At 41.9% G+C, this 27,129-nt stretch overlaps 1 protein-coding gene across 1 annotated transcript; it reads left to right on the top strand.

The window, feature by feature from the left end:
- Positions 1–169: 169 nt before the first annotated feature.
- MRPS35 (mitochondrial ribosomal protein S35) lies at positions 170–23,456 on the top strand. The gene is made up of 8 exons (XM_089671741.1): positions 170–321; positions 4,055–4,101; positions 6,743–6,910; positions 8,493–8,553; positions 11,590–11,729; positions 16,097–16,206; positions 16,318–16,387; positions 22,135–23,456. The coding sequence occupies exons 1-8, from the start codon at positions 207–209 to the stop codon at positions 22,384–22,386; spliced, it is 963 nt and encodes a 320-aa protein (XP_089527867.1). The 5' UTR covers positions 170–206; the 3' UTR covers positions 22,387–23,456.
- Positions 23,457–27,129: the final 3,673 nt, after the last annotated feature.

Genomic DNA, 27,129 nt, shown 5'->3' with positions numbered 1-27,129 from the left:
GGTCGGGCATACATGGACAGATGATCGCTCAGTGATGAGCACCAGAGCTGAATCTCCGTACTCACAGCACACTGCATCACTGACAGCAGTGGGCGTAGACATCAGAGGGCCTTGTCCCGCCTTCATCTTGTGATTGGCAGGCTGGTCGTTACTCCGCCCCTCCCTGGTTTGTCCTGCCCAGCTCTTCGTAGTCTGGGTGCTGCAAGATGGCGGCGTCCATGCTGAGCCGGGTGTGTATGACCCTTCGGCCCCCGGGGCTGTGCGGTGTGGCCCCGGGGTGGGTGAGGTACTACGCCAATGACTCGTTCGTGTCAGGAAACGGTACGTATGGACTGCAACTCCCAGCATGCCTGCTTTCTCCAGCAGAGGGGTACAATTTCTAGTGTGCCTTCTACATGTCTCAAGGGGGTCCTCTGTTGGTGGAACTACAAATACCACCATGACAGTTCCTCTGGCTGGGGTGAGACTAGATAGAATACCATAAGGGGGCGCCACAGCCCACAGGGTGAGCTCAGCATATTAGGTGGACCTGTCTTGGATGTGTAAGATGTCAGTGTGGGACTTCCAGGTATTTATGACCTCCCCCAGAGATCACAGTGCTCCCCCGGAGATCACAGTGCTCCCCCAGAGATCACAGTGCTCCCCCAGACAATGCCTTCATCTGTTCTTCTCTCCAGAAGAATGGCACCATCTTTGTTCAGCATCATCCAGGGTCACCATCTACTTCCTGGACTGAGATGTCATCATCATGTAAACCCTGGTGTCTGCGCAGTTCTTGAGTTCACAAATGTCTGACACAGATCAGCCCCTGACCTTGTGACATATTACAATGTATGGTTTGATCTGTGGGGAGAGGAGACTGAGGAAGTTCTGCCTCCCATAGCAGACTGATGACTTCATCTCAACCTAGACAAAGTCACTACCTGGAGCTCAAAAATCACTTTTTTAAAAGCAATATTAACAACATGCCGTCCAGCCACTGTAGAAATATGTTGGCAGGGCAAAACCACGTAGGGGGCGCGCGCGCGCGAGGCGCGCCACCACCCTACCTGTCCCGCCGATCACGGCCGCGGATGTCAGTCGCCGGGTCACAGCCGGTCGTTACTGGGTCACAGCCGGTCGTTACCGGCTGTGTCCCGGCGATTAGCGGCAATCACTGGCAGAGAGCTCAGCTGCAGTAGCTCTGCTCTCTGTCAGTTCCCTGACAGGCTGATCGGGAGAGAAGAGTTTATCTCTCCTGATCAGCGTGTCCCGTGCAGTACACACCCCCTCCCCCTAGTAAAACACTCAACTCACACAGTTAACCCTGTCACTGAATAATAAAGTTAACCCCTTCCTCCCCAGTGCCATTAGTACAATGTCAGTGTTTTGTTTTTTTTTTGCACTGATCACTGTATTGGTGTCACTGCGGATGTCAGTGACCCCAAGTCAGTTCCCCCCCAGTGTCAGAATGTCCTCTGCAGTCCTGCAGTCCCGCCATAAGTCGCTGATCGCCGCCATAAGTCGCTGATTGACACCATAAGTCGCTGATCGCCGCCATTATTAGTGTAAAAAAAAATTAAAAATCCCAGTATCTTTCCCGCCATTTGTAAACGCTATAACTTTCATGTGAACCAATTAATTTACACGTATTGGATTTTTTGTAGCAAAGACATGTCGCAGAATGCATTTTGGCAGAAATTTATGACTAAATTTGATTTTAAAATTTTTTTTTACTGGACATGTTTTATAGCAAAAAGTCCAAAATATTGTTTTGGTTTTTTTTTATAGCGCAAAAAATTAAAAAAAGCACAGGCGATCAAATACCACCGAAAGAAAGCTCAATTTGTGGGGAAAAAAAGGATGTCAATTTCATTTATGTACCGTATTGCATGACCGCGCAATTGTCCGTTAAACTAGCGCAGCGCTGTATAGCAGAAAAATGGCGTAAATTGCAGTATTTATACCATAGTGTGTAGACGCTATAACTTTCACACAAAGCAATCAATATACACTTATTGGGATTTTTTTTACCAAAAACATGTAGCAGAATACATTTTGGCCTAAATTTATAACTAACTTTGAGTTTACTATATATTTTTTATAGCTGAAAGTAAAAAATATCGTTTTTCTTAAAAATATTTGGTCTTTTTATGTTTATAGCGTGAAAAATAAAAAGCGCACAGGTGATCAAATACCACCGAAAGAAAGCTCTATTTGTGTGAAAAAAGGACGGAAATTTCGTTTGGGTGCAGCATTGCATGACCGCGCAATTATCAGTTGAATTAGTGCAGCGCCAAGTAGCAAAAAGAGGCCTAGTCATTAAGGGGGGTAAATCCTCTGGAGGGCAAGTGGTTAAACCCCAAAAATGTTTTATATTGCAGCTTACCAATTCTTAGATGTGATGGCTGCATTGCGTGTTTTGTTTTCTTGTTTTTTTTCTTTTAACATTTTTTTTTCTCCTATTTTTACCTGTTGATCTAGCCAGTCGATCTGCTATTTTTCCACAGAACATGCTCTCCTGTAGATGCAGCAGTTAAGAGGGAAGAGACAAAGCATTTACCACAAGCAGGAATGTTTACAATGATCTGCTTTAACCACTTTCCCTCCTGAGGATCCCCCCCCCCCTTCCTGACCAGGCCATTTTTTGTATTACAGTGCTGCGTTACTTTAACTGACAACGCTGCACCCATCCTTTTTCCCCAGGAGCAGAGCTTTCTTTTGGTGGTATTTGATCACCTGTTTTTTTTCATATTTTGTGCTATAAAAGAGACCGACAACTTTGAGGAAAAAATATATTTTGACTTTTTGCTATTAAACATATCCAGTAAAAAATTAATTTCGTCATAAATTTAGGCCAAAATGTATTCTGCGACATGTCTGCCGAAAAATTCCAATACGTGTAAATTAATTGGTTTACGTAAAAGTTGTAGCATCTACAAATGGCGAGATATATACTGGAATTTTTTTTTTCTTTTAATTTTCGCTAGTATGGCGGCGATCAGCGACTTATTGCGGGACTGCAGTGGACATCCTGACACTGGGGGGAAATGACTTGGTGTCACTGACATCTCCAGTGACACCAATACAGTGATCAGTGCTAAAAAAAAAAAAGCACTGACACTGTACTAATGGCACTGGGCAGGAAGGGGTTAACATGGGGGGAGGGCGATCAAAGGGTTAGCTGTGTGCTGGGAGTGTTTTACTTGGGGGTGGTGTCTGTGTACTTCCCTGTAAGTACACTTCTTTGGATGGCTGTGCACATCCATCCAAAACAGTGTGCCTGAGCTGACAGGGAGGAGGACTGTTAGTAAACAAAGCAGTCCTCCTCCCCTTCAGAGATCCTCAGTAATCACCGGGCTTTGGAGAGTAATCACTGGCCGGGGCCTGGTGATTGACAGCGGCCCCTACCCGAAAATGCAAAATCATGTGTATATGCGTGATTTTGCGCGCCCGTGCCACCCTGTAGCTGTATTTTTCCGCTATAGGGCGATCAGGAAGTGGTTAATTTTCGGAAAACCTTTATCTCAAAAGGTGTAACTGCTTGTAATGTATTAGTTTGTCTTCATTTTGTTAGTGTGTCTAAATCTGCTAGTACGGTACATCTAACACTCTCCTCCCCCCAGACTGACAGTGCTGCTGTCCAAATGGACCCCCCCGTTCTCCTTCATCCATTGTGGTCTCTGTATAATACAGGAGGTGTGTTACCGACCAAATCACCAGGTGAAAATAGAGGGCAGAAAAAGAAAACTAATGCAGCCACCACATCTAATGACTGGAAATCTACAATAGATATTACATTTTTGGTTTGGAGCCTAATACCGCATTAATGATGAAAGGTGGAGCTTTTGTAGAACATACAGCAGCAGCATATTTATTATGACGTGGGGAATTTATTTAGTAAAGGTCATCTGTTAAAGATTACAAATGTCATTTGTGTATGACATGCACACAGCACATACTAAAAGGTTTAGGGAAACAAAATGTGTGACCCACACTAACCATTCATATCCAAGCTAAACCGGTATGTAGCATTGCATTTTTTAATCCTCTATATTTTTGTGTTCATTTCCAGCCCACAGAGAACCGCGTTTGAAACCCAAAATGGACAGAAGCAAAGTGGTAAGATGTCTTGAAGGTAGAACTATGGACAACAATAGCATGTGATCAGGGGTGTGGAAATTTATTAAAATTATGAAAATGAGAAAAAATAAACTTTATTCCTTCTGGTTACCCTCGCACTTGGGTGCAGCCAAATCAAGCTCCGGTATCCACTCCGTGAGGCTCCATTCACACCTGGCCATTTTGGCATCATAGCAGAATCGCTGCAATTCTGCCCTTGATCTCAAAACGCACTACAATTGCAAAATGAAGGGCCAGGCACCATTATTTTCAATTTCGCTTAAAACGCGGTCCAGTTTTCCCACGATTGTACCGCAGTTGCACATGGTAAATCATGTCACGTGAACTTAATGAAGCTTGTCGCCATAAAGAAGCTCCTGCTCCTTTTTGGGGCGACAAGGTTCACATGATATGATTTGCCATGATAAATCACGCAACAATTGTTGCAAAACCGCTCTACGTTTTAGATGTCATTGAAAATATTGGCACCTGATCCTGCCTTTTGCAATTGTAGTGCGTTTTGAGATCACGGGCAGAATTGCAGCAAATTGCGATCCCAAAACGCCCAGGTATGAATGGATCCTTAGTCCCAGTTCACACTGATGTGAATCTGATGTGGATCAGATGCAATCCGCAATGCATAGATTCGCATGGCATCTGAAAATACGTTGTTTTCTATGAAGGACTTTCACATCTATGCAGTGCGATTTTTGATTTGATTACAAAAAAAAAATGGTCCTGTGCGAGTGTAGAGCAATGTGTTCCAAACTCGCACAGAGTATAGTGGCATTGTGAGATAACTGTTCACATAGGATGCGATTCGTAACCGTTTTTTTTTTTATTTACACTGATCACTGTATTAGTGTCACTGGGGATGTCAGTGACAGTTAGTCAGTTCACCCTCAGTGTCAGAATGCCTGCCGCAGTCCCGCTATAAGTCGCTGATCGCTGCCATTACTAGTATAAAAAAAAATAAATCCAGTATATACACCGCCATTTGTAGATGCCAATTAAGTTACATGATCGGGATTTTTTTTTTTTTATTTTTAGCAAATACATGTACCAGAATAGATTTTGGCCTAAATTTATGACGAAATTTGATTTTTTTTAAAAATTTTTACTAGATATGTTTTTTTCAAAAGTGTTAGTTTTTTTTTTTGTTTATAGCCCAAAAATAAAAAATGCACAGGCGATTAAATACCACCAAAATAAAGCTCAATTTGTGGGGGGAAAAAAAGGACCTAAATTTAATATGGGTGCAGCGTTGCATGACTGTGCAATTGTCAGTTAAAGTAACACAGCGCCTTATCGCAAGAAAAATGGCCTGGTCAGGAACGGGGGTAAATCCTCTGGAGGGCAAGTGGTTAAGTCTAATTTCCTTGAAAACTTTTCTTTCTTTGTTTTGGAAAGAGGAACCTCCCTCCTGGGTTTTTCTTTATTCTTTTCAGTGTGTCCCTACTGGGGTGATGATTCTCACATGTCGGGGGGACAGGAAGTGTTGGGAAGTCTCTCCATTTGAGAGACTCTCCAACAGAAAGTGCAGTAAAGGCACATTTTTTCAGTACCGTGGGGAAAAGCTAAAGCCTTGGATAGAGGTTTATTGACTTTTTTTTTTTTTTTTGTTCCCATGACCCATATCCCCTCTCATTTCTGTACTGGTGTCACTGAAGAACAATAAAAACTTGACTGAGGTTCTAACTTCTTGGTCCCAGCAAGTGACCTGCCAGCATTCAGTCTATAAACTGTTCTGGAGCAGAGCAGGATACACAGACTGATGGTGGGCTTTAGTGCTGGAACCACGGTCTGTCAGTAAAAGCCACAGTCCAGCACTGAGATCAGGAACTAAATCGATCAGCTCCTGGGTTTCTGATCCTGTTATTGAGTGCTCTATAGAGTGCAGACAGTGGGCAATGTAAACATAGTGCTGAACAATGCTTTTGCACTGTTCTTATGTTGGAAGTGAAATCACATAATGGCACTTCCTGTTAGAGTCCTTGTCATGTGTGTGTCTGATCCTTTTCAATGTAAATGCTGGCATCTTCTCAATCGGGAAAGCCCAGGTGCAGCATATGGTCTCCCATAGGCATAAATGACTGGGTGCTGCTGTACTTGGGCATATGGCAATGCTGTTATAGACCCAAATATAGCTTTTGGGCTTATACCTTTTACATTGAACGGGCACAGCTCTCCATCTACGAGGATGCATGGGCAGAGCTGGAACCAGGTCCAGGTTCTCACTGCAACAGTAGGTCACTGCTATAGTGGTTTACCTCCATCACATGCATTTCTGTAATGCATTTGACTCCTGGAACCTTCAACTGTATAAAGCTTCCTGCGTTAGAACATTCAGTCAGACACAGTGACGCTCACGATTCAGTGGAGTGGATTGTTTTTGCCTCACATCATGCTTTATTTGCTGTCTGTGCCCTCTATGGACCGATTTATTCTCACTTCTGTCACTTTTACATGAGGAGACTAAGGAAGCAGCAGAAGTGATTTTGGTTCCTTTTAGTTCTGATCCACTTTTCCTCCTTTTTAAGGAAGTCAAAAAATGTAATTGTTCAGCAGCTTCTGCAATATGTTGGTGCTATACAATCTCTGTAGAAAACTGATCCTGGTTCATTTTAATGCTTTGCTTCAGGTTCTTTCTTCACGTACGGAAAGAATGCTTCCGGATCAAGACTGGACCAACGTGTATCCGGCAGCAGCGTCTTTCAAGCCATCAGCTGTTCCCCTTCCTGTGCGAATGGGCTATCCCGTGAAGATGGGGGCACCCCCAGACAAGTATGGTAATCTGGAGCTTATGAAGGTAAAAATGAATTACTGTGCATGTGTCAAGCTGCAACAAGAAAAATCACTTTAGGCTGCATTCACACTTGTGCGACTTGTCATGCAACTTTGGTCATCAAGTCGCAGCCCATTCTTTTCAGTAGCATCTGTTCAAATCAATGTGACTTTGAAAAGGTGCCTGCCAGGGGCACTCTGACAACTCATGGGGCCCCTGTGTCCTTGCCTAAACTCAAAAAAGCCTATGAAAAAGGTACCAGGGGCATCTCATGGGGCCCCCTACTGACCCCGGGCCCTCGGGCAGTGCCCGAGTTTCCAATTGGTCAGTCTGCCCCTGGTGTCTGCACTACTTTGATGCAGCTTTGATCTACAGAGTGTAAAGTCGGATCAAAGTCGCACTAGAAATCATGCTAGTTTGGAGTCGCACAAGTGTGAATGGAGTCTTACTGCTGTAGCATTAGTGTTTAATTGCATTATATGTTCACTGACGTTAATGTGATACGAATCCAGACAGTTCCAGCTGAGCATCTGGTCAATAAGACTCAGAGGCATTAAAGCAATGCAGATGTGCAATGTATCAAGTAGATGCTAACTTTTCTTTTTGAAGATTAATTTGACCATAAGGGTAGGTTCAGAATATTGTAACTTGTGTTTTTGTTTGTAGGCAGCCCATTCATTTCAGTGGGCTGCCCTATCAGTGGAAATGTAGGGAACAAAGTCCCCAGCGTTTTTTTCCTTTTTTTTTTTTTTCTTTTTAAACCACACAAGACCAAACCGCATGGCGCTATGGCACCGTGCGGTTTGGTGTATTGCAGAATGCACCAAATTTGCCGATGTGATGCTTATCTGCTAAAGAGTAGCGTGTTTGCCTATGGGTCAGGAATGTGCACAATTTTCTGCGCGTTCCTGACCCGCAGTAATGTGAACCTAGCCAATACCTGGCTGCTTCCTTTTTGGACTATCTGATAGTGTTTATAAACATTGTTCAGACATGAGACAGATACAAGTTGCATTATTAGTTTTGCATCTACTCTGTTTCAATAATCTGCAGATCTAAGGTATATCTGCATAAAAAGTAATTTAAAGCAATTTGAAAAAGTAAAAAAAAAATGAAATGTATACCGCTTTAATTCCCTTATTAACACTTAGTTTACACTAAGCAACTCTAATTAACTCCTTCTGCTCCTTCCTTTTTAAGCTCTTTTTTTTTTTCCTTTTTTTTCCTTTTGATTTATATGTTGTGCTTATTTAATTATGGTTTAAAAAAAAAAAGTGCCCGTGGTTTGGTTTTAATGTCTCCCTCTCAGCAGCACAAACACTTGCCTTCAGTCTGCTTCCCCTCCATCTTGATCATTCACCTAAGCAAATAAGAAACCCAGTAGCTGTGAATATTGAGGAGCTTGTGACTCACATGTGATGGTGAGGAGGGGACATTAAAGCAAACTTGTTGCCTTATCTGGCATGCTCTTTCTTCTTGGGCGGCACAGTTGGCAATAGCTGGCGTTGCGCTTCTGAACTTGATGAACTTTTTGGGTCCTGCCCTTTTATTTATTTTTTCAAGTTATATTTGTGAAGACATGCTGTTCCTTTGTTCCTTTTTCTAGGTTCCTAACTTCTTGCACATAACCCCTCTGGCTATTAGGAAGCACTGTGCAGCTCTGAAAGGTAAGTGCTCTGCTTTCTGGCCAGTAAAATCTTGGGGGGTGGGGACAGTAAAAACAGAGGAATACCTGCAGGTCGCTCATATCTGTATTTCATTATGGAGCTCTTCTTCCCTTTATTCTCACAATTTACATTAATACATGAAAGAAGATGTCCGGAGTACTATTGGGTAGCTAAAGAGCTGGCAAATACAGCTTGCTGTGAGACTCTCCTTGTCTTATTGAAACCTTTTACTTGTCGAATAAGGGAGGATTTTCTGCTGTGGCGACTTACTGAGTTTTATAAACAGGGTTTCTTTCAACACCACTGAAAAGGATACTATGGGACTAGAATGCCATCTGTTGGCTGGGTAGAAGATGGCATAAAATCCTAATCGGTGAAGTCATCTTCCATCCCTGCTAAATTCCCTTATTTCCTTGAATTGCTTACATTAGACTTCTGCTTAGCAAAGAGCAGATAAGGGGTGGATTTAATAAAACTGGAGAGTGCAAAATTTGGTGCAGCTGTGCATGGTAGACAGTTGGCTTCTAAATTCAGCTTGCTCAATTAAAAGAAAAAAACAAACAAACTGGAAGCTGATTGGTTTTTATGCAGAGCTACTCCAGATTTTGCACTCTCCAGTTTTAGTAAATCCCATATTCTGCCACAGTGAGGGAGTGGAACTGAGGTCTTAGGGTGGGAAAAACTGAGTTCAATAAAACATCTACATCAATCCAGCACAATTGTTATGCAAGTAAAGACACACAGTCATCATCAGTACCATGGTAATAGGAAAAAGACATTCCAATAATGAGAGTTTAGGACACATAACCTCACAATAATAAGTTCAGTGGCCGGGGTATCCATCCACAAGCCCCAGATCTTTTAAAATTTCCCTGGACATCCCCTGTGTCGGCATACAGTATGTAGCGTTCCAGTTGCAGCATACTACTTATAGATTTAAAACAAAAATCAAGCAGGTAGCACAGGTTGCGCATAGGGGGAGAACACCATCTTGCAGGCCATGGGGGAAGTACAGGCATCACAAGTCCCAGCTGGTAAACTATAGTATGACAACACTAGAAGGCAGCTCCTTGAAGTAATCTCTGCATTAACATACAAACACAAATCAAAAGGGTGCCACTGTGTGTGCAGAAAAAAAACCTTGGCTTTGTGTTTGTAACTATAGATTTAACCTATTTGGCATGTATGGGGGATCCTAAGAATTCCAAGGAATAAGAATCAGTCTATGGGCCTGAAATTGAGCCCTAGTAATGGCTTCCCTGATAAAGTTATCAACCTGTAAATTACCTAGGATACCCAACACACAGCATTTAGGATTGACAGACAGAGTGGTTTGAAACATCCCATTAAGGGTAGTCACTATGCCTTTCCAGTACGTATGCAATTTGGGGCAGCGCCATAGTAGATGGATTAGATCCCCATGATCGCGTCTGCATTTAATACAAGTAGGATCTGATAAAGCCCCCATCTTCAAGAGTTTCTCTGGGGTGTAATGGGCTCTGATTAATTTAAATTTTCAGGAGCCTTTGGGCTGTATTTAAAGAGCAAGTATGTGTAATCTCCAGAGCTTCCTCCCTCTGTTTAGTCTCAAAGGCACCTACATCAGGGTGCACTGATTTCAATGGATAGTCAGACAGGAAGGCACTTTGTAATATTGCATAGCTCCTAGTAATAAAACCCTTCACAAGTGCAGTAGTTTGCATTAAATTAATTGACTGTCGCCACACTGTACCATCACCCTGGGCCCACACTACTTGGTGCGGTTGAAGATAGTAAAAGTGCATCCTGCAGGGTAGGAAAAAAGAAGTTTGCAATTCCTGAAAGGGATGTAAAGTCCCGAGCAATCCTTTTTTTCTTGGTTCCTGGAGACCTTGAACTAGCTGCTATGTAACATGACCCCTTATTGACTTCACCCACCCTCTACACAGTTGTGGGTGCATTAACCCTTTGAAGGCTATGCAAACCACAACAATGAATGTCTCTTATTTGCTCCTTTTTTTTCTGTCCATTAAACATGCTGTTTCATTACATCTGATCATAAGTTAAAAAAATACCTGATGATCCTGTCAGTTGATAACTTCCTATGCTCTGTCTGTGCTGAATTCAATACAGTAACCTTGTTTCCAGCTCTCTGTGAGAACTACAGAACACCTCCCCTCTGTTAAAGAGAAAAGAGGGGTTGTTACTGCAGTCTCATCCTGGAGTGACAACACTGCTCATCCATGGATATAGTCAGGGGCGTATTTACCAGAAGGCATTTGCCTAGGGCTGCATTTTTCAGGGGGGACAGCACCGCCCCCTGGAAGAAGAGACAGAAGAAGGGGCACACACAGCATGGGGACCAGGTGGGAACCGAGAGAGATTGCAGACTGCTTGATGGTATATGTAGAGCCCGACTCTCATTCCCGGGGATGTCCGGAGCTGTGAAAGTGAGTGTCTTCTCTCTCTTCCCGGGGGTTGGGCATCTGGTATATGAGGGGCGATGGTAGTGGAAGGCTCTCTTGGGTGGGGGGACAGGGGTGTTATTGATCAATGTCAGTCCTCTCTCCATGGGGGTTTGGGGGTGTTGGTCGGTGCCAAGCTCTCTCTGCGGGGGAGGGGGGGATGGCCAATTTTTGTGTTGTCTAGGGCAGCACAAAACCTAAATACACCAATGGATATAGTATGTGACTTTTGTCACCCTGGAGGAGGAATTGTGGTTCTGGCAGGACCGCCAGGTGGAAAAAAAAGAAAAACAAATGCAATCTAAGGACTGGCAAGCTGCAATATATTACAGATTTGTTACTGGGTTTAGATGTATTTTAAACTAGCGATTTTAATTCTTAAGGCTTGTAGATGGTTCAGGTTTTTGATGTAGGAACATGCTTTATTATTTACATTTTTTATTAAAAAAAAAAAAAAAATTGTTAATAAGCATATCTATTTTATAATGAGAAATAAGAAGGTCCTTTTGATTGAAGCCTAGCAGATTGGCTTCTGACGATGCAGTTGTTTTCTGGGTACAGGCAGACATGATGTGTTTTCTATATTTTATAGAGTTCTGCAATGAGTGGCCCGCTGTGCTCTCCGATGATGACCAGTGCAACCAGCATTTCCCAATAGAGCTGTCGTCTGTAGATTATGTCTTCGCTGGGCCGTCAATTCACAACCCAAAAGCCAGGGTAGTGACTCTGCAGGTGAGCTAAACAGCCTGTTCGTAGCATATAGGTTATTCAAAACTGAGAAATGTATCAAAAACACAGCAAGCCAATATAATCATGTTTAATTTCTTGAGAGATTTTTAGAGGGCCAGTCCACTCCACTCCAAAGTGGTATTTCCAATACAAAAGAAAATAGTGGGCTAATTCAACCACAGGCATCTTAAACCTGTTGAAGACTCTGCCAGTTAGATCTCCCTGCCATTGTTCCCAACTGTGTTCCAGCCCACCTGGGAGTTTTGAGGTTCCTGCACAGTGGGTATGCAGACCCGGGAACTCTGTGCAGGGAAGGTGGGAGCCCTTCATAATGAACACAGCAGGTGGGAACTCATCAATTGGAACCCTGAGAGATATAATAGACTGCAGATGGTTTCATTCCTCAGCATCTGCCAAAAGCTTTGTTGACAGTTTTGGGCAGAGTGCCCTATTCTAATGGAGAACATGTCTGATCTGTAGTATTCCCTTGCATAATGCACCTTATCACAAATCTTGGGTTGAAGAATTCCTCAGTGTCTAAGTTATACAGTTACATGATGGTGCTAAATGTTCTGATGCTCTGACTACGAGTCAAGCCTTGTAAATGTTCTGATTGGCCACAGGATGGTCCGGCTTGAATGTTCTGTTTTGGCCTTGTCAAATAAGTTTTCAGATAACCACCCAAAGAACAAGTTATTGAGCATTCTTTAAAGTGGAACTTTAGCCATAAAATCACACTGTGTGGACAATTATTAGGCAAGTGAGTATTTGTTGACCAAATCATCATTTTTATGCATATTGTCCAACTCCAAGCTGTATAAACGTGAATGCTTCTTGGATTTAAGCATATCAGGTGATGTGTATTTGTGTAGTGGAGGGTGTGGCCTAAGGAGATCAACACCCTATATCAACGTGTGCATTATTATTAGGCAGTTTTTTTCCCTCTTGCAAAATGGGCCAAAAAAGAGATTTAATTGACTCTCTGACTCTGAAAAGTCAAAAATTGTATTGGGGCGTGATCACAGAACCATCAAACGTTTCGCTTCAAATAGTCAACAGGGTCGCAAGAAACGTGTTGAGAAAAAAAGATGCAAATTGCCAAAGATTTGAAAAAAGTCAAACGTGAAGATACCAGGATCCCATTGTCTTCCAATGCTCTCATGTTGCAGTACTGCAACCTACCTGGAGTGCCCAGAAGTACAAGGTGTTAAGTGCTTAGAGAAAAGGTAAGGAGGGCTGAAACCCAATCGCCACTGAACAAGACACATAAGCTGAAACATCAAGACTGGGCCAAGAAATATCTGAAGACAGATTTTTCAAAGGTTTTATGGACTGCTAGGATGAGAGTGACTTTTGATGGACCAGATGGATGAGCCCATGGCTGGATCAGTCTGTGGCACAGAACTCCACTTCAACTCAGACGCCAGCAAGGAGGGTACTGGGATGGCCTGGTATTATTACAGATGAGCTAGTTGGACCTTTTCAGGTTGAAGATGGACTCAAAATCAAATCCCAAACCTACTGCCAGTTTTTAGAAGACAATTTCTTCAAGCAGTGGTACACGAAAAAGTCTGCATCTTTCAAGAAGACCGTAATTATGCAGGATGATGCTCTATCGCATGCATCAAAGTACTCCACTGCGTGGCTAGCTAGTAAAGGTCTTAAAGATGAAAGAGTGATGACATGGCCCCATTCCTCACCTGACCTAAACCCTATTGAGAACCTATGAGCCCTTCTTAAACGGGAGATGTATGGTGAAGGGAAACGGTACAGCTCTCTGAAAAGTGTCTGGGAGGCTGTGGTTGCTGCTGCACAAAAAGTTGATTGTCAACAGATCAAGAAACTGACAGACTCCATGAATAAAAGGCTTATGACTGTTTTTGAAAAGAAAGATGGCTATACTGGTCACTGATTTTTACATTTTGAGTTAAATGTGAGAATGGTTTTTCATTTAGTTGCAATATAATTCTGCACACTTAGGGCTCATGTACACTGCAGCTGCTAAACTGAAGTGTAGGAGCAGTTGTGCATTTTTTTCCAGCAGCTCCTGAACTCTCCTTTATGTTTTCCTATGTGTCCATGTACACACAGTCGTTTGCAGGAAGTTGGTTACAGGAATTTTTTTTTTCTTTTTGAAAGCACAAAAATCACGTTCAGGAGCAGAATTTACCGGCGTTTCAAACGCCAAACTCTTGTAAACGCATTTGTGATGTGTTTTTGGGCTGGTCCATATCCAGATGCTGTCCAGTGCCTTTTTTCTTTTTCAAAAATGCATGGAAAGCGTTTTCCATGTACACCAGTGTAGTCAGTTCCAGGTTTTGCGTGCAGGAAAAAAATGGTAGAATTTGCTGCATTTTTTTTTCTGCACTGAACTGTACTGGAACACATCAAAACACAGTACAAAAGCACAAGGAGTGTTGTGTGCACTCCAGAATGCATCCAGAGGCATTACACCACTATGTAGCTCCTCCCACAGTGCCAAGCATGGTTCACAAGCCACTTTTGCTACCGTTGCAACACCCATCCGAAAGTAGTGCTCTCTCTGCTTCTGCTCCCTCTATTTTTCAGAAAATGTCTGAAATAGTTAATTATTTACTATTTTTTAAGTGCATTCTGGGCATTTGGGAGGGTCTCCTGAGGTTATCTTTTAAAAAACACTTCTAAACCCAAACGCGCATAAACGCAGTAAGTAAACGCGGCTAAACTGATGTTTTTAACCCACGTTTTCTAGCAGTCGGTTTCCAGCGGTCAGAAAAGTATTTCAAACTCCCCGTGTACATGAGCCCTAAGGCCTCATGTACACTGCTGCTCCTAAACATGAGTTTAGGAGCTAATGGCATTTTTTTTTTTGCCAAAGCCCCTGAACTCCACTGAATAAAAGCCTATGTGTCCATGTGCACATAAGCTTTTAACCGTGTTTAGGGTCAGTTGAACATTTATCTCCTGGACGCAGAAGAATTGCGTTCAAGAGAGAAACGTTTTGGCTAAAAAATGCTAAACGCAGCAAAATTGTGTCTAATCGCTAGCTGCGTTTAACGCTTTGGGCGTTTATCCATATCAGTGGGCAATACTCTTGCCAATTAAATGAATAAACGTCCATGCGCTAAACACGGTACCGCGTTTACACGTGTTTTTTGCTGCAGTTACCTTTTTTTTTTTCTGCTGCCACGAGTGCTTAACATCTAGGGGAGTTTGTGTGTACATGAGGCCTAAGGCCCCATGCACACTAGCATTTTTTTTTTAAGCTCCTAGAAGCTATTTATTAGCATTTTTTTTTTCTGCTCCTAGAAGCTAAATGGTGTCCATGCACACTACTTTAGCGTTTTTTTTTTTTTTTTTTTTTCTGCTCCTAGATGCTGAAGCTCAAATAATGCTAAATAGCCTAAACACTCTGTAAAGCGCTACTAAAACGCTCCTAATAGTGTTTTTTGTTTTTTGGGTTTTTTTCTGAACATGTACTGTAAAAATGCTACTAAAATGCTAATGCTTCTGTACGCTACTAAAACGATACTAAAAAACGCTATTACAAGCGTTTTTTTATCCAGTGGTTTTTCCAGCATTGTTTTTAGAACTAGTGAGTATGGAGCACAGGGATCCTGGTGGTGGCTCATTTTATAAAACACCGGTTAACATTCTGTTTCTCTTTTGCTTCCCCTCTGAACATTTCCCTTAATGCATGTTTTCAGACGTGTATTGAAATTGTGTTGTATAGAACTGTGTCGTCGTCCCCCCAAGTTGTGTTTACCAATATACCTCAGGTGCCAACATTTGCATCTAATATCTAAAGTGTCTTTGGCTTTAAAATTAATTGATGATGCTGTGTGCTGAACATTTTTCATTACTATATCCATCTTCAGCATTCACCACTCGGTAGTGCGCATATTCAGAGTTTTTCCCTTGCAGGAAGCGATGTACTTTTTTTTTTCCCTATGAATCCTCCACATGGGACACTCATAGCCTTGCCCAAGTGATATGAAAGAACACATTCCTGACATCCCTTTAGACGTGCATGTTTCTCCCTGCTGGCCGGTGGGTTTTGCAGATATTCGTTGTTCAATCTGTTCTGAAAGCAGGACTAATGGTGTGCAATCAAGCAACTGATCAGCAGATTAGACACTTAGAGCCTATGTCACCCATGGGCCAGCAGAGCTTTGTCACACATTGATACTTGTCTCCACCCCACTATTGGACAGTAATTAACAGAAGTACATGGACTTCATCACATAACTGAAAAATAAGGGGTTTTATGAAGTTATGTAATTTATGACCAGTCAGGTAATTTAATGCTTATATAAAATAAGTAGTTCTAATGGATTTACATTCACTGTTTTTGGTTAGAATTGCTACTTTTTTTTTTTTTTTCTTTATAGATAAAACTGTCCAGTTTGAATCTGGATAAACACGCCAGGCAGAAGCTGATTAAACTTGTAGGGTCTCGGTACAATGCAGAGAGCGATACTTTGACAATCCAGACAGACAGGTGACTGAATGTGTTCTTATTTATGCCTCATTCTCTGACTCAAGTGCTGGACATTGTGCCAGCCAGAGGGCAACAGTATGGTTGTAACCATTTCTTCTTTTTATTATTCAGGTGTCCATTAAAAAGGCAGAACGAGGATTACGCCATGTACTTGTTGACAGTACTCTACCATGAGTCCTGCGTAAGTGTTTCATTTAAAGGTTAAATCCTTGAAAAATTAAGATTCCCATATTTGATTGGGACTTCTCTTGGTAGAAAAATGGAGGGGCTCCCATCTTACTTGGAAAGCTGTATCTACACCGTGATGTCTCCTATCATTATTCCACCTGACCTCTTTAGCACTAGGATTCCCAAAGAAAATATGCCATTTCATGGTTCTGCTGAAATACCACAGTTCACTGGCAGGGGATGCTGTAGTTTTGGTCAGCATTGCTAAATCCAAAAATTAAGATTTACCGAGAGGTAGATTGGTTGGTTGGTTTGTTTGCTTTTTTTTTTTTTATCAGCAGCAAGAGATATGCCAACTCTGATCTGCCAAAAAACAAATGTGTTTAATTTTGTGTACTTTGTCTACTGTGCAGTGTACACCCTCAGCTCATTCCCGGCATCTGTAAGGTTTTTGGTACAATGTTAACTTAAGCACATACAATGGTTAGGCAAAAAAATGGAAACACTACATGATTTGCAGGTGTGAAAGTGATGACAAGTTTCTCCTTGAAAGCGTAAATGATGTAACATTCTTTTGCTTTTGCTGTGTGATGAGACACCTAGCTAACAGGTGGGAAGCCTCACTTTTGTCATTCACTGCATGCGCTGCTAGTGATACAGTCATGTCTGAACTTCCTGAGCTTCAAAGAGGGCAAATTGTTGGTGCCTGCTTAGCTGGTGTCTCTGTGACTGAAGTTGCCAATTTATTTGCTGTATCGCAATAGTAAAGTATCAAAGGTTATGGCGGCATATTCTGAGAAAATGACGTTTGATAATCATAAGCGTGGTCAACTGACTGAAAGAGACAAAAAGACATTGCTCAGGATTGTGACCTGGAATAAGAAATCAACTGCTGCAAAAGTGACTGCAGAGCTCAATCTAAGTCTTCACAGGACTGAGATTGAGCTCTGAAATCCTACTCAAATAAATTGGATACTTCAGTCACAGGTACACCAGCTAAACGGGGAACCAACAATTTGCCCTCTTTGAAGTTCAGTAAGCTCTGACAATGACTCTGTCCTATTAGTGCACGCAATGAATGCCGAAAGTGAGATTTCCCACCTGTTAGCTAGGTGTCTCATCACACAGCGGAAGTAAAAGAATGTTACATTACTTCTACTTTCAATGCGAAACGTGTCATCACTTTCACACCTGCAAACCATGTAGTGTTTTCATTTTTCTGTCTAACCCCGGTAAATACCTGGGAGTTTCATCATCTGCCCAATGGCAGAGCCAAGAACTCCACATCACTGCTGGAGGGCTCACGAGATCAGTGTGTCATAATGTGCAGGTATGCTCAGTATAGAGCAAGAGTTTCCCTCACACTGGAAGGAGTAAAGTTCTACTTTAAAATCTGTTTTCTACTCTTCCCTTCAGTCTTGTGCAGTTGTACAGGCTCCTCTTACTGTTTTCGTGGCACACCGTGAGCTTCTCAAACTGTAGCAAGTCAGTCCATCTCATTTCCTGGCTGGAGGATGTCCAGCATCATCCAGCTCTTTTCCTCCCCAGCCTGACTGTTCCTGGTCTGCCCCTTTCATTCATTAGATTCCAGTTCTTTCAATCATGGAGGCTCAGCATCACATGTGGGCATTACTTAAGAATATTTGCATGCACATGCAGCCTGCCTGGGAATGCACTTTCTTTCACACTGACATCCGTCCATCAAGGTGTTTTAATATTTGCATAACCCCACCCAGGAGCGTGCCCACTGCTTGCATCAGAGCGGAAGGCTCTTGAGCGAAGTATTGAGACGGTGCTATGATGCTTTCACGTGGCTGTGTACAGCACCCTGCTAGCCCCTGCCACTGGCCATTATATGCTTGGATTACATATTGAAGCACAGAGACCTAGTGGTGATGTCACTAGGTTTAACATTCAATATGCAATGTAAACTAAGGTTTTAATTCATTGCACTATTTAATAATTTCAAAATGTTGATGGGGAGGGATGGGGGAAGGAAAAAGGAACTTGAAAATAGAAGAATAAACTTCAGCTGTAACATGTTTTATTCTTGCTTCACAAAACCAGTTCTACTGATATGCCAATAAATGGCTTTTACAGCCTGGAAAGTGAACATCTAGTTGTTGTAGGTCACACAGAATTTTTACCTTTTTTAAAATAAAAACATTTACAATTTGGTGCACATACACTTGTTTATAAGAACGGGCTTTCCTGAAACGGCTCAGGAGAATTTCTGAGTTTGGCACCAGTCTGTGGATTTGGCAGAGCCTTTCCACATTGTTTTTGGTGTTGCTGGGATCCAGAATTCACTGTGTGCCATCTGATTCCAGGCCGTCCCCCGCACACAAGCCCCGGGCTGCTTTCATTACCTTTCAGTGGCTGATGAATTATTGAGCAGCTCCTCACCGGATGAATTGGCTTTGATTGCTCTGCATATTTTATGAGCCTCTTTGACACTTGTGATTTTTCCATGATCCCGGCGAACATGCTTTGAGTGGCAGGACTTGGGGGGGAATCCCAGGGCGAGCAGCCTTGGCCTTGTGGAACCCCTGTTCTGTTTCAGACATCCAATAAACAGACCACAAACTGGTTGCTACATTTCCAAAATCTGACAAGGATTTGTGACCTACAAAGCTTGATTGCTAACCTGTTGTATGCAAAAAGCAACAATTATTCCAATAGGTTACATGATATATTTGCTTGTACAATGATACGTGATGTTTATCTATGTTTTATCTATGCAAAGCTATCAGTAGTAACGTGATTGTAAGGCCAGTTCACACCACAAAAATGCACTCCGGATGCATTCCGGTAATGTTTTTGCTTACAGTTCACACCACACTCAGTTCCGGTGCAGTTTGCTATGTTCCAGTACGGTTCTGTACAGAAAAAATGCAGCATGTTCTACTTGTTTTTTCTGCACCGGAAACTGACTGGAACTTGCTGCACTGGTGTGAACTAGAGCCATTGGAATACATGGGAAACACTGTGCGCGCATTTTTGATGCAGAAAAAAAAATGCACTAGACTATCGGTGCAGACTCCGTTTTCACGTGTTTTTTAGTACTTTTTGCAAAAACGTGCTACAGTCCATTTAACATGGTTTCCAATGGGACTTTTTTAAAAGCAGAAAGCAGCGTTTTTGCTACAATAGAGTTCAATGGAGAAGCTGCTGAAATGCATAGTAGTGGTTTTTTTTCTTCCATGTTTTGCATTTTTATTCTGCCAAGCAATGAAAAAAAATTCCACTTTACCATTTGCCAACCGCGCTGTAGTCGAATGACGGCTACAGCGCGGTTGTCCAGTTCTAGGAGGGTGTCGTATGACGTCTTCCCAGGGCGCGCTCTCCTGCGCTCCCCTGGCCATCTCCATGATCACTGTGTCCTATGGACACAGCTGATCACAAGATGTGGTAACAGGCCAATCACAGCGGCTTTTTACTACGTGATCAGCTGTGTCCAATGACACAGCAGATTGCCTGTAAATGCAGTTGCCGATTATCGGCTGCACTTTCCTCACACTGTCACAGTGTGAGGAAAGTAGTGCCAATAACTGGCAATTGTCAGAGGACGGATCAGCACCGATCATCAGGGCACTGATGATCAGTGCCGCCCAGCAGTGCTGAATATCAGTGCGGCCTCATCAATGCACATCAGTGAAGGAGAAAAACTACCTGCTTGCAAAATTTTATAATAGAAACAGAAAAACTTTTTTTTTTTGTATATAGCGCAAAAAAATAAAACACCCAGCAGCGATTTAAATGCCACCAAAATAAAGCTCTATTTATGTGAAAAAAATATAAAAATTTCATATGGGTGCAGTGTTGCATGACCGTTTAACTGTCATTCAAAGTGCGACAGCTGAAAATTGGCCTGGGCAGGAAGGGGTATAAGTGCCTGGTAGGCAAGTGGTTAACAAAAAAAAAGTGCTGACCAAAATGTTGCAAAAAAGGACAAAAAGCAAACTCTATAGGGGTGAAAGGAGCCCCACACTGTAGAAAAGCAGTCCAGATGCGTTTCTGCTGTGTTCCGGTGTGTATTTGACACGTTCCAGTGTGTGTGATGCTTTAATTTTTTCCCCCTCTCTTTTTCTTCAATTTAAATAGGGACATGTGCGTTCCAGTGAGTTTTTGGTGCGTTCCGGTGTGTTTTTTGTGTGTTTTACAGCGTACCAGTACAGTTCTGTGCAGGAAGAATGCAGGCTTTTTTTGGTTTTTTTTTTTTGGAACTGGAATGCACTGGAACTGCAAGCACTGATGTGAACTATGCCATTGACAACCATATAACCTACTTTCTGTGCATTTTGAATGCAGAAGAAAAAGCACTACGTATGTAGTGTGAACTGGCCCTCAGGGTTTAACTTTTATGTCCAAAAAAATAACAAACATGTTATACTTACCTGCTCTGTGCAATGGTTTTGCACAGAGCAGCCCCGATTCTCCTCTTCTCAAGTCCCCCAATGATGCTCTGAGCCCCTCCCATCCACCAAATGCCCACCATAGCAAGATGTTGCCATAAGACACACAGTGTAGGGCTCAGCCTCACCCCCTGCTCCCTCCCCACTGATTGTGATTGATGGAAGCTGTTCCTGCTACTGTGTCTCATCTCAGCCAATGATTAGGCAGCATGCCGAGAGAGCCTATGCTGTCTTGCTCATCTCTGGATCAAGATTGGGCTCAGTTAAGTATAAGGGTGGTCTGGCGGGGGAAGTTGCATGCAGAAGGTTTTTTTTACATTAATGCAGAGAATGCGTTAAAGTAGTTGTAAAAGCTCAAATTTTTTACTTTTTTTTTTTTTTTTAAATGCATGAAAGTAAAAAACCTGTGTGCAGCAGTGCCCCCATCCCCCTCAATACTTACCTGAGCCCCCTACTCTAACACTGTTTGGAATACTTTCCATGCAGATTTTATTATTTAATGGCAGGTTTTTAATTTTACGTTTTTAATATGTTTTATCAAAGTTTGCAAAACAATCAAGTTTTAAATTTTTGTGTAATATTTATGTTTCTGAGAATTTAGTCTCTGTGGTAGAAGTGTACGTATAGCCAAAGACTTGTTTCATTTTGGATGAGAGCGGGAAATAGATGCCTGTCAGTATTTTATTGCGGATTGTGTCCCCACTGGGGAGATTCACCCCCTCTATTTGTTGTGATGAGTGAAACCAAAGTGATGGGAAATCCAAACTTTTAGAGTTGTCTCTGGAATGACCTGTAACTATAGCATAGACTAATCAAAAATTTAAAAAATGAAAATCAGCTATACTGTACATAGAAGTATACATTATTCTATATATTCTCCACCTGTGCAGGTGTTTTATATTGAAAACCAGAACTGGTCCTCTTTCTTTCTGAGTGATAAAGGATTTGTGATTGTATTGTGCACTTAGTGGCTCACAGCACTCCTAATGCACCTCCCTTGCTAGGTAAAAAATTGATGCAGGTTGCATTTGCTGCGCATGAGAAGTTGTCAGCTGCCTTTTGCACTCTGGATTTTTCATGTGCAGCACCATAAGGAGAATTGCAGATATGCATTAAAATGGACCTGTCATCAGATATATTTTTTCCATGATAAGTATTATGTCAGTGTAACCGATCACAGTACTCCCTCCTGATATTGCCTTCATCTGGTTTTCTGTCCTCCCAGGATTATCATCTACTTTTTTGGACTGAGATGGTGGCTTGGTGATGACACAATCATGTAAATTCTGCTAATTGCACAGTACTTTTCTATAATTTGAGACGTCTGACTTTTTTTTTTCTTCAGAAAACTGAAGCATGGGAGAGCGAGATACAGGACAGTGACATGGATGAGTACATCTGGGAGGGCAGCACGTCCGAGAAGAACACCCTACAGACTCTTTTGAAGTCTCGTGGCACCTCCATCGAGGAAATACTCCAATCTCCCAGTGTTCAGGAATACCGCAGTGCCATGTTGAACCTGCGCAATCAAGGTGAGACGGAGGACAGTATCAGCACCTACAAGCAAAGTGTAAAGAAAATGCTGGGCATTGCTTAGGCTTCCCCCTGGATCCCCGGACTGTGCCACCAAATTTCCCCAAAAAAATTACATTCCTGTAATTTTTAAGATGGACTCCACACTAAATGGTTTGTTTTGTGTGGGTGCTAGTGTGTTGAATCACATGCTAGTTTCTTGTAATATTTGGGACTGTGGTGCAAAGATCTCTCATTTATAATTCTCAGATCTGTACATCGAAATCATTCTGCAATGTTAGTCTGATGCTTTTTGGAAAGAGGGAAATTTTGCCTTGGTGGGAGTGGGGAGACACCATCCACTGCAGGAAAATTTTGCTATGTTGGAAGGGGCAGAGACCTCATCCATTACAGGGAGATCTCAACATTTGTTGGAGGAGTGGATACACTGTCCACTGCAGGGGAATAGTGCCATGATGTATGTATTGGAGACACTATCCACTGCAGGAAAATATTGCTATGCTGGAAGGGGCAGAGACATCATCCATTACAGGGAGATCTCAACATTTGTTGGAGGAGTGGATACACTGTCCACTGCAGAGGAATGGTGTCATGTTGTATGTATTGGAGACACCATCCACTGCAGGAAAATATTGCTATGTTGGAAGGGGAAGAGACCTCATTCATTACAGGGAGATCTCAACATTTGTTGCAGGAATGGATACACCGCCCACTGCAGGGGAATAGTGTCATGTTGTATGTATTGGAGACACTATCCACTGCAGTGGATTTTAAACATTGTGAAAAGAGCAGCGACCTCAACCACGGCGAGGAAATATTGTCATGTTCTGGGAAGGGTGAGGACATCTACTGCTGGGAAATCTCACTATTGTGGGGGAGGAGAAGACATTAAATACTGCAGGAAAATGTCACGGTTCTGGGAGAGATGGAGACACCAACTATGTTAGGGAAATTTCACCATTCTGGTCAGAGCAGAGACATGGTTTTCTGCAGGGACATCTCATCACTGAAACCCTGCTAGCTGTAAAAAAGCCATTGTAATTTTTATGTTCACGTGAAATTGAAACGTCAGGTGCCTTTGTCTTGTCTTATCTATGAACAGTGAAGTAAAAATAAACCTTGCCTTTGTTAATATTTAGTGTACTGTGAAACTTTGTAACAGCCACATTTTGAACCCTTTATTGTAGAGTTTACTTGAAACTAAACTTTGATGCAATTTTGACATTGTCATACATTTGCTCTGCTATATTTGTGTACAATTTCATAGACAGAAAAGCATCCCCAACTGTATGTCTGTGTAATCCGCATCATAGCTGAATCATTGGTTATAATTACTGTTGGACATGATTGGCCTGAAAACCTGGACTCCTCTTCATAGCTACCCATAATGAAGCTGGTTCCAGCTATGTCCTCATCTTTTTTTTTTTAATTCACATAATCTTGTTTGGCAAGCAGTCCTAAGTGTACATTTTATAGAGAACTTTTTTTTTTTTTTTCTTGATGGTGATAAGTGATAAGACCTAATCTGACTGTCTAGCCAACCTCCTAAAGCCTGTTCCCTGTCAAGTAAGCCTTTACTATAGTTAACTCCTGTATTGCCAAACCATGATATCCTGTGGTACTAGCACCAGGTGCCTTCAACTGCTGTTGTGCTATTGCTGGGAGTCCAAGTTGTTCTTGTGCATTTAAAGAGGAGTGGGCTCCCTCCAGGTAAACCTGTCTTTAATGTATCCACTGTTACATATGCTCCATCTTGGAGACTCAAACATTATAGAGTTAGGACTGCAGTTTACAGATGAACCATAACGTGGGCACTGCAGCATCCATATTTGCAAACGTGAGCAACGAAACCTTCTCTTTTTAACATGAACTGTTAGATTGCAAACAAATCAGATACCTCTCTAACTGGTAAGTGTGCTGGGAAATGTTTGTATGTTATAGAGATGTAAAATTTTCAAAAATTTTTAAGCCATGAGAAAAAGTTGTATTTTTTTTATCGGGAAATTATGACAACAAAACTGTGTGGAGTTGTTTTACAAATTGAAAGTTGCTTTCTTACCTTGGGAAGGTGAAATGCAGTGTATGTAAAAGTATTACGCTTGAACTAAAAGTACAGCTTAGTAAATGAACTAAACTTGCTTTTTAAAATTTGTGATGATCCAGAAGCAGCAGAAAGAGAGTGTTTCTGGAATGGGAATTTTCATTATGGTTCTCATCATTTAATTCCATAAGGTATTTGTTAATTTCTTTAGGGCACCTCTGCCACGCAAGGATGCATTTTTGTCATCCTTGTAGCATTTGGAAAAGAATATTTCTTCTCACAATATTTGCAAATAGAAACTTTGCGCTCAGCAGAAATTGCACTGTGAAAAGGTTTCCAAACTCTAGTTATTGGTCTCACCATTTTACTGAGAGGAGGAAAATAACTATAGGTAAACATTATTCTGTGATGTTGGAGAGCTTTATAGGAATCATTTAAAGGTTTATAAAGATAAATGAATTTGTGAAGACACATTTACCCTCTTACCTGTCAATTAAGGCCTGAGAGGACAGAAACTATCATCTACTGTATACCAACAATCACACTGTTGTAGGCGGTACAAGATTTTTCCTGCAGTGCCCCCCTAGTGGCAGAAATGCATATTTCTCTTGTTTGAGAACTGCATTGAGAAGTACAATGTTACTTGAATTGTGTTCTAGGATTTTCTTGTCTTCAGCTGCGAGAACCTTCAATAATTTAAGACTTTACATAAAGTCTCAGAAATCTTTCATTAAGGTCTGCATGTTTTATAGTGTGAACGCCATGTCATAGATATGTCAATTTTTCCGTTTTTTCCAGGCCTTCTGATCTCTAGTTTGTTACTGGCAATGGGTGCAGTTTTTATTGCAAGTACAAACTTTGGGATTTTTACATAACTCTTACCCCACCTTCCCTAACATGAGTTGTTAGAGTGGCTGCTCAGTTAATCTGTATTGAGAACATATTTTTTTTTTTTCGTATTTGTAAAATAGGAAGCATCTTCAGTTGTTAGGACCACACATATAACTGTTCCCACTCCAAGCAATACTCAGTTTTTTTGCTAGTGTCCTTGGGTGATGGAGGTCCTCTCTCTACTGAGGGCAGGTTTCTGACTTATTATTCCAATTTCTACCTGAAAAATCGAGTGGTTTACCTGTTACAAAAAAATGAAAGGAATATGCTTGGCTCATCGCAGCTAGATGTCCTTTCTCCACAACTGCATCTACAGTCACTGTTGCAAAATTGTTGCAGCTTCTGGATCGGTCGCCCATCAGCAGCACCTGAGTCCCTTCTAGACTTCTAAAGCCAAGGCTTCTACTCTGGTTTGCCCTGGGCATCCAAGTCAGTGAAGTCTGGAACCAAGTCCCTCTTTCAAAGTAGGTGCTCCCTCTACTTTTGCAAGTTGGAGGGAGTCATTTGGTCTTTTCTGCCACATGGATCTGGGCATTTCTGACCTTTTGGTCTGGGATGGGGTGTCCCAAGGATACAGGGTACAGAATCTCACTCCCTTTCTCCTCTGCGCTTTTAGCCCTGAAAACGTCCTGCCTTTCCAATGAGATTGCAAGCCCTTCAGACTGCCTTGTAGCAACCTCACAATACAAATTAGTGAGTGATTTCCCAGTTCGCTCGGAGGACTTCAGGGTATTTTATTCAAACCTGTTGTTTTTTTATGGTCCAGAAGCCCAATGGGGCATTTGCCCCTTTGTAGACTTGAAGGTTCTCAACACCACCTTGCATGTCCATATGGAATTAGCCTGATCTGTAATTGCATTACTTTCACAAGGGGATTTTCTAGCATAGCGAAACATCAAGAATGCGATTTTACACGTTTTTATTTTTTTCCTTGCTTCAGCCGGTTCTGTGGTTTGCAGTTGGCAAACAGCACTTCCAGTTTGTGTCTCTTCCCTTTGGCCTGTCTATGGCCCCCTTGGGCCTTCACCAAGGTGCTTGTGCACTCAGGAAATTCACATTATTGGATATCTGTATGTGCTCATCTTGAAGGGACACTCCACCCAGGCTCTGACAGCCAATGCATAGCAGACAATACAGACAGTTTTTAGATCTTTGGGTGGATCTTCACTACAGAAGTAGGTACTCCACAAAAAAGGATTTTACAGGTAGGCAAAAAATCCTTATTTCAGGGCACAAAGTTTCCAAACTTTACACATTTTAGATATATTTTACAAATATCTGTGGGCCAAAAAATATTAGTTTTATAAATGAATGGACTACATTTAAATGAATGGATAGTCTCCCAGAAATAACTTCACATTAGAAGCTACCAATCACATTCAAAGTCCCCCCTTTTGCACATCAGGGTCCTCCACATCACATCATAGAATAGTAGGAAAAAAACAAAACAGTGGGACTTTAAATACCCCCCCAATTGTCAAATATGCACATGACACACTTATTAAAGTTTTTACATAACTTTATTCCAATAATTAAAAAAAAATCATAATGTGATGACTAAGGACAAAGTACACACACGGCATGGTCCCAACAAGCCAGACCAGCAATGAATGGGGTTTATTTACTAAAGCTGGAGAGTCCAAAATCAGACTCCCTTCTGCATAGAAACCAATCAGCTTCTAACCTCTGCTTGTTCAATGAAGCTTTGGCAATGAAACCTGGAAGCTGATTGGTTTCTATGCAGAAGGGAGTCTGATTTTGGACTCTCCAGCTTTAGTAAATAAACCCCTATATGTCTTGGATGCTTAATGACAGTGGTTGTTATTAGAGATGAGCGAATCGAACCAGGCGAACCGGAATTCGAGTCGAATTTCA

This window comes from Staurois parvus, unplaced genomic scaffold, assembly GCF_062004578.1.
Source record: "Staurois parvus isolate SC_StPar_1 unplaced genomic scaffold, SC_StPar_1.0 ptg000114l, whole genome shotgun sequence".
Classification (NCBI taxonomy): domain Eukaryota; kingdom Metazoa; phylum Chordata; class Amphibia; order Anura; family Ranidae; genus Staurois; species Staurois parvus.
Note: the sequence above shows the minus strand (reverse complement) of the source record. Positions and strands in the feature narration are given on the sequence as shown.

Bases quoted from the DNA above. Each gene is read 5' to 3' on its own strand.
- MRPS35 (XM_089671741.1), top strand. From the start codon at position 207: ATGGCGGCGTCCATGCTGAGCCGGGTGTGTATGACCCTTCGGCCCCCG. The intron at 4,102-6,742 runs GTAAGATGTCTT...GCTTTGCTTCAG, and splicing joins AAATGGACAGAAGCAAAGTG to GTTCTTTCTTCACGTACGGA. The intron at 6,911-8,492 runs GTAAAAATGAAT...TCCTTTTTCTAG, and splicing joins GTAATCTGGAGCTTATGAAG to GTTCCTAACTTCTTGCACAT.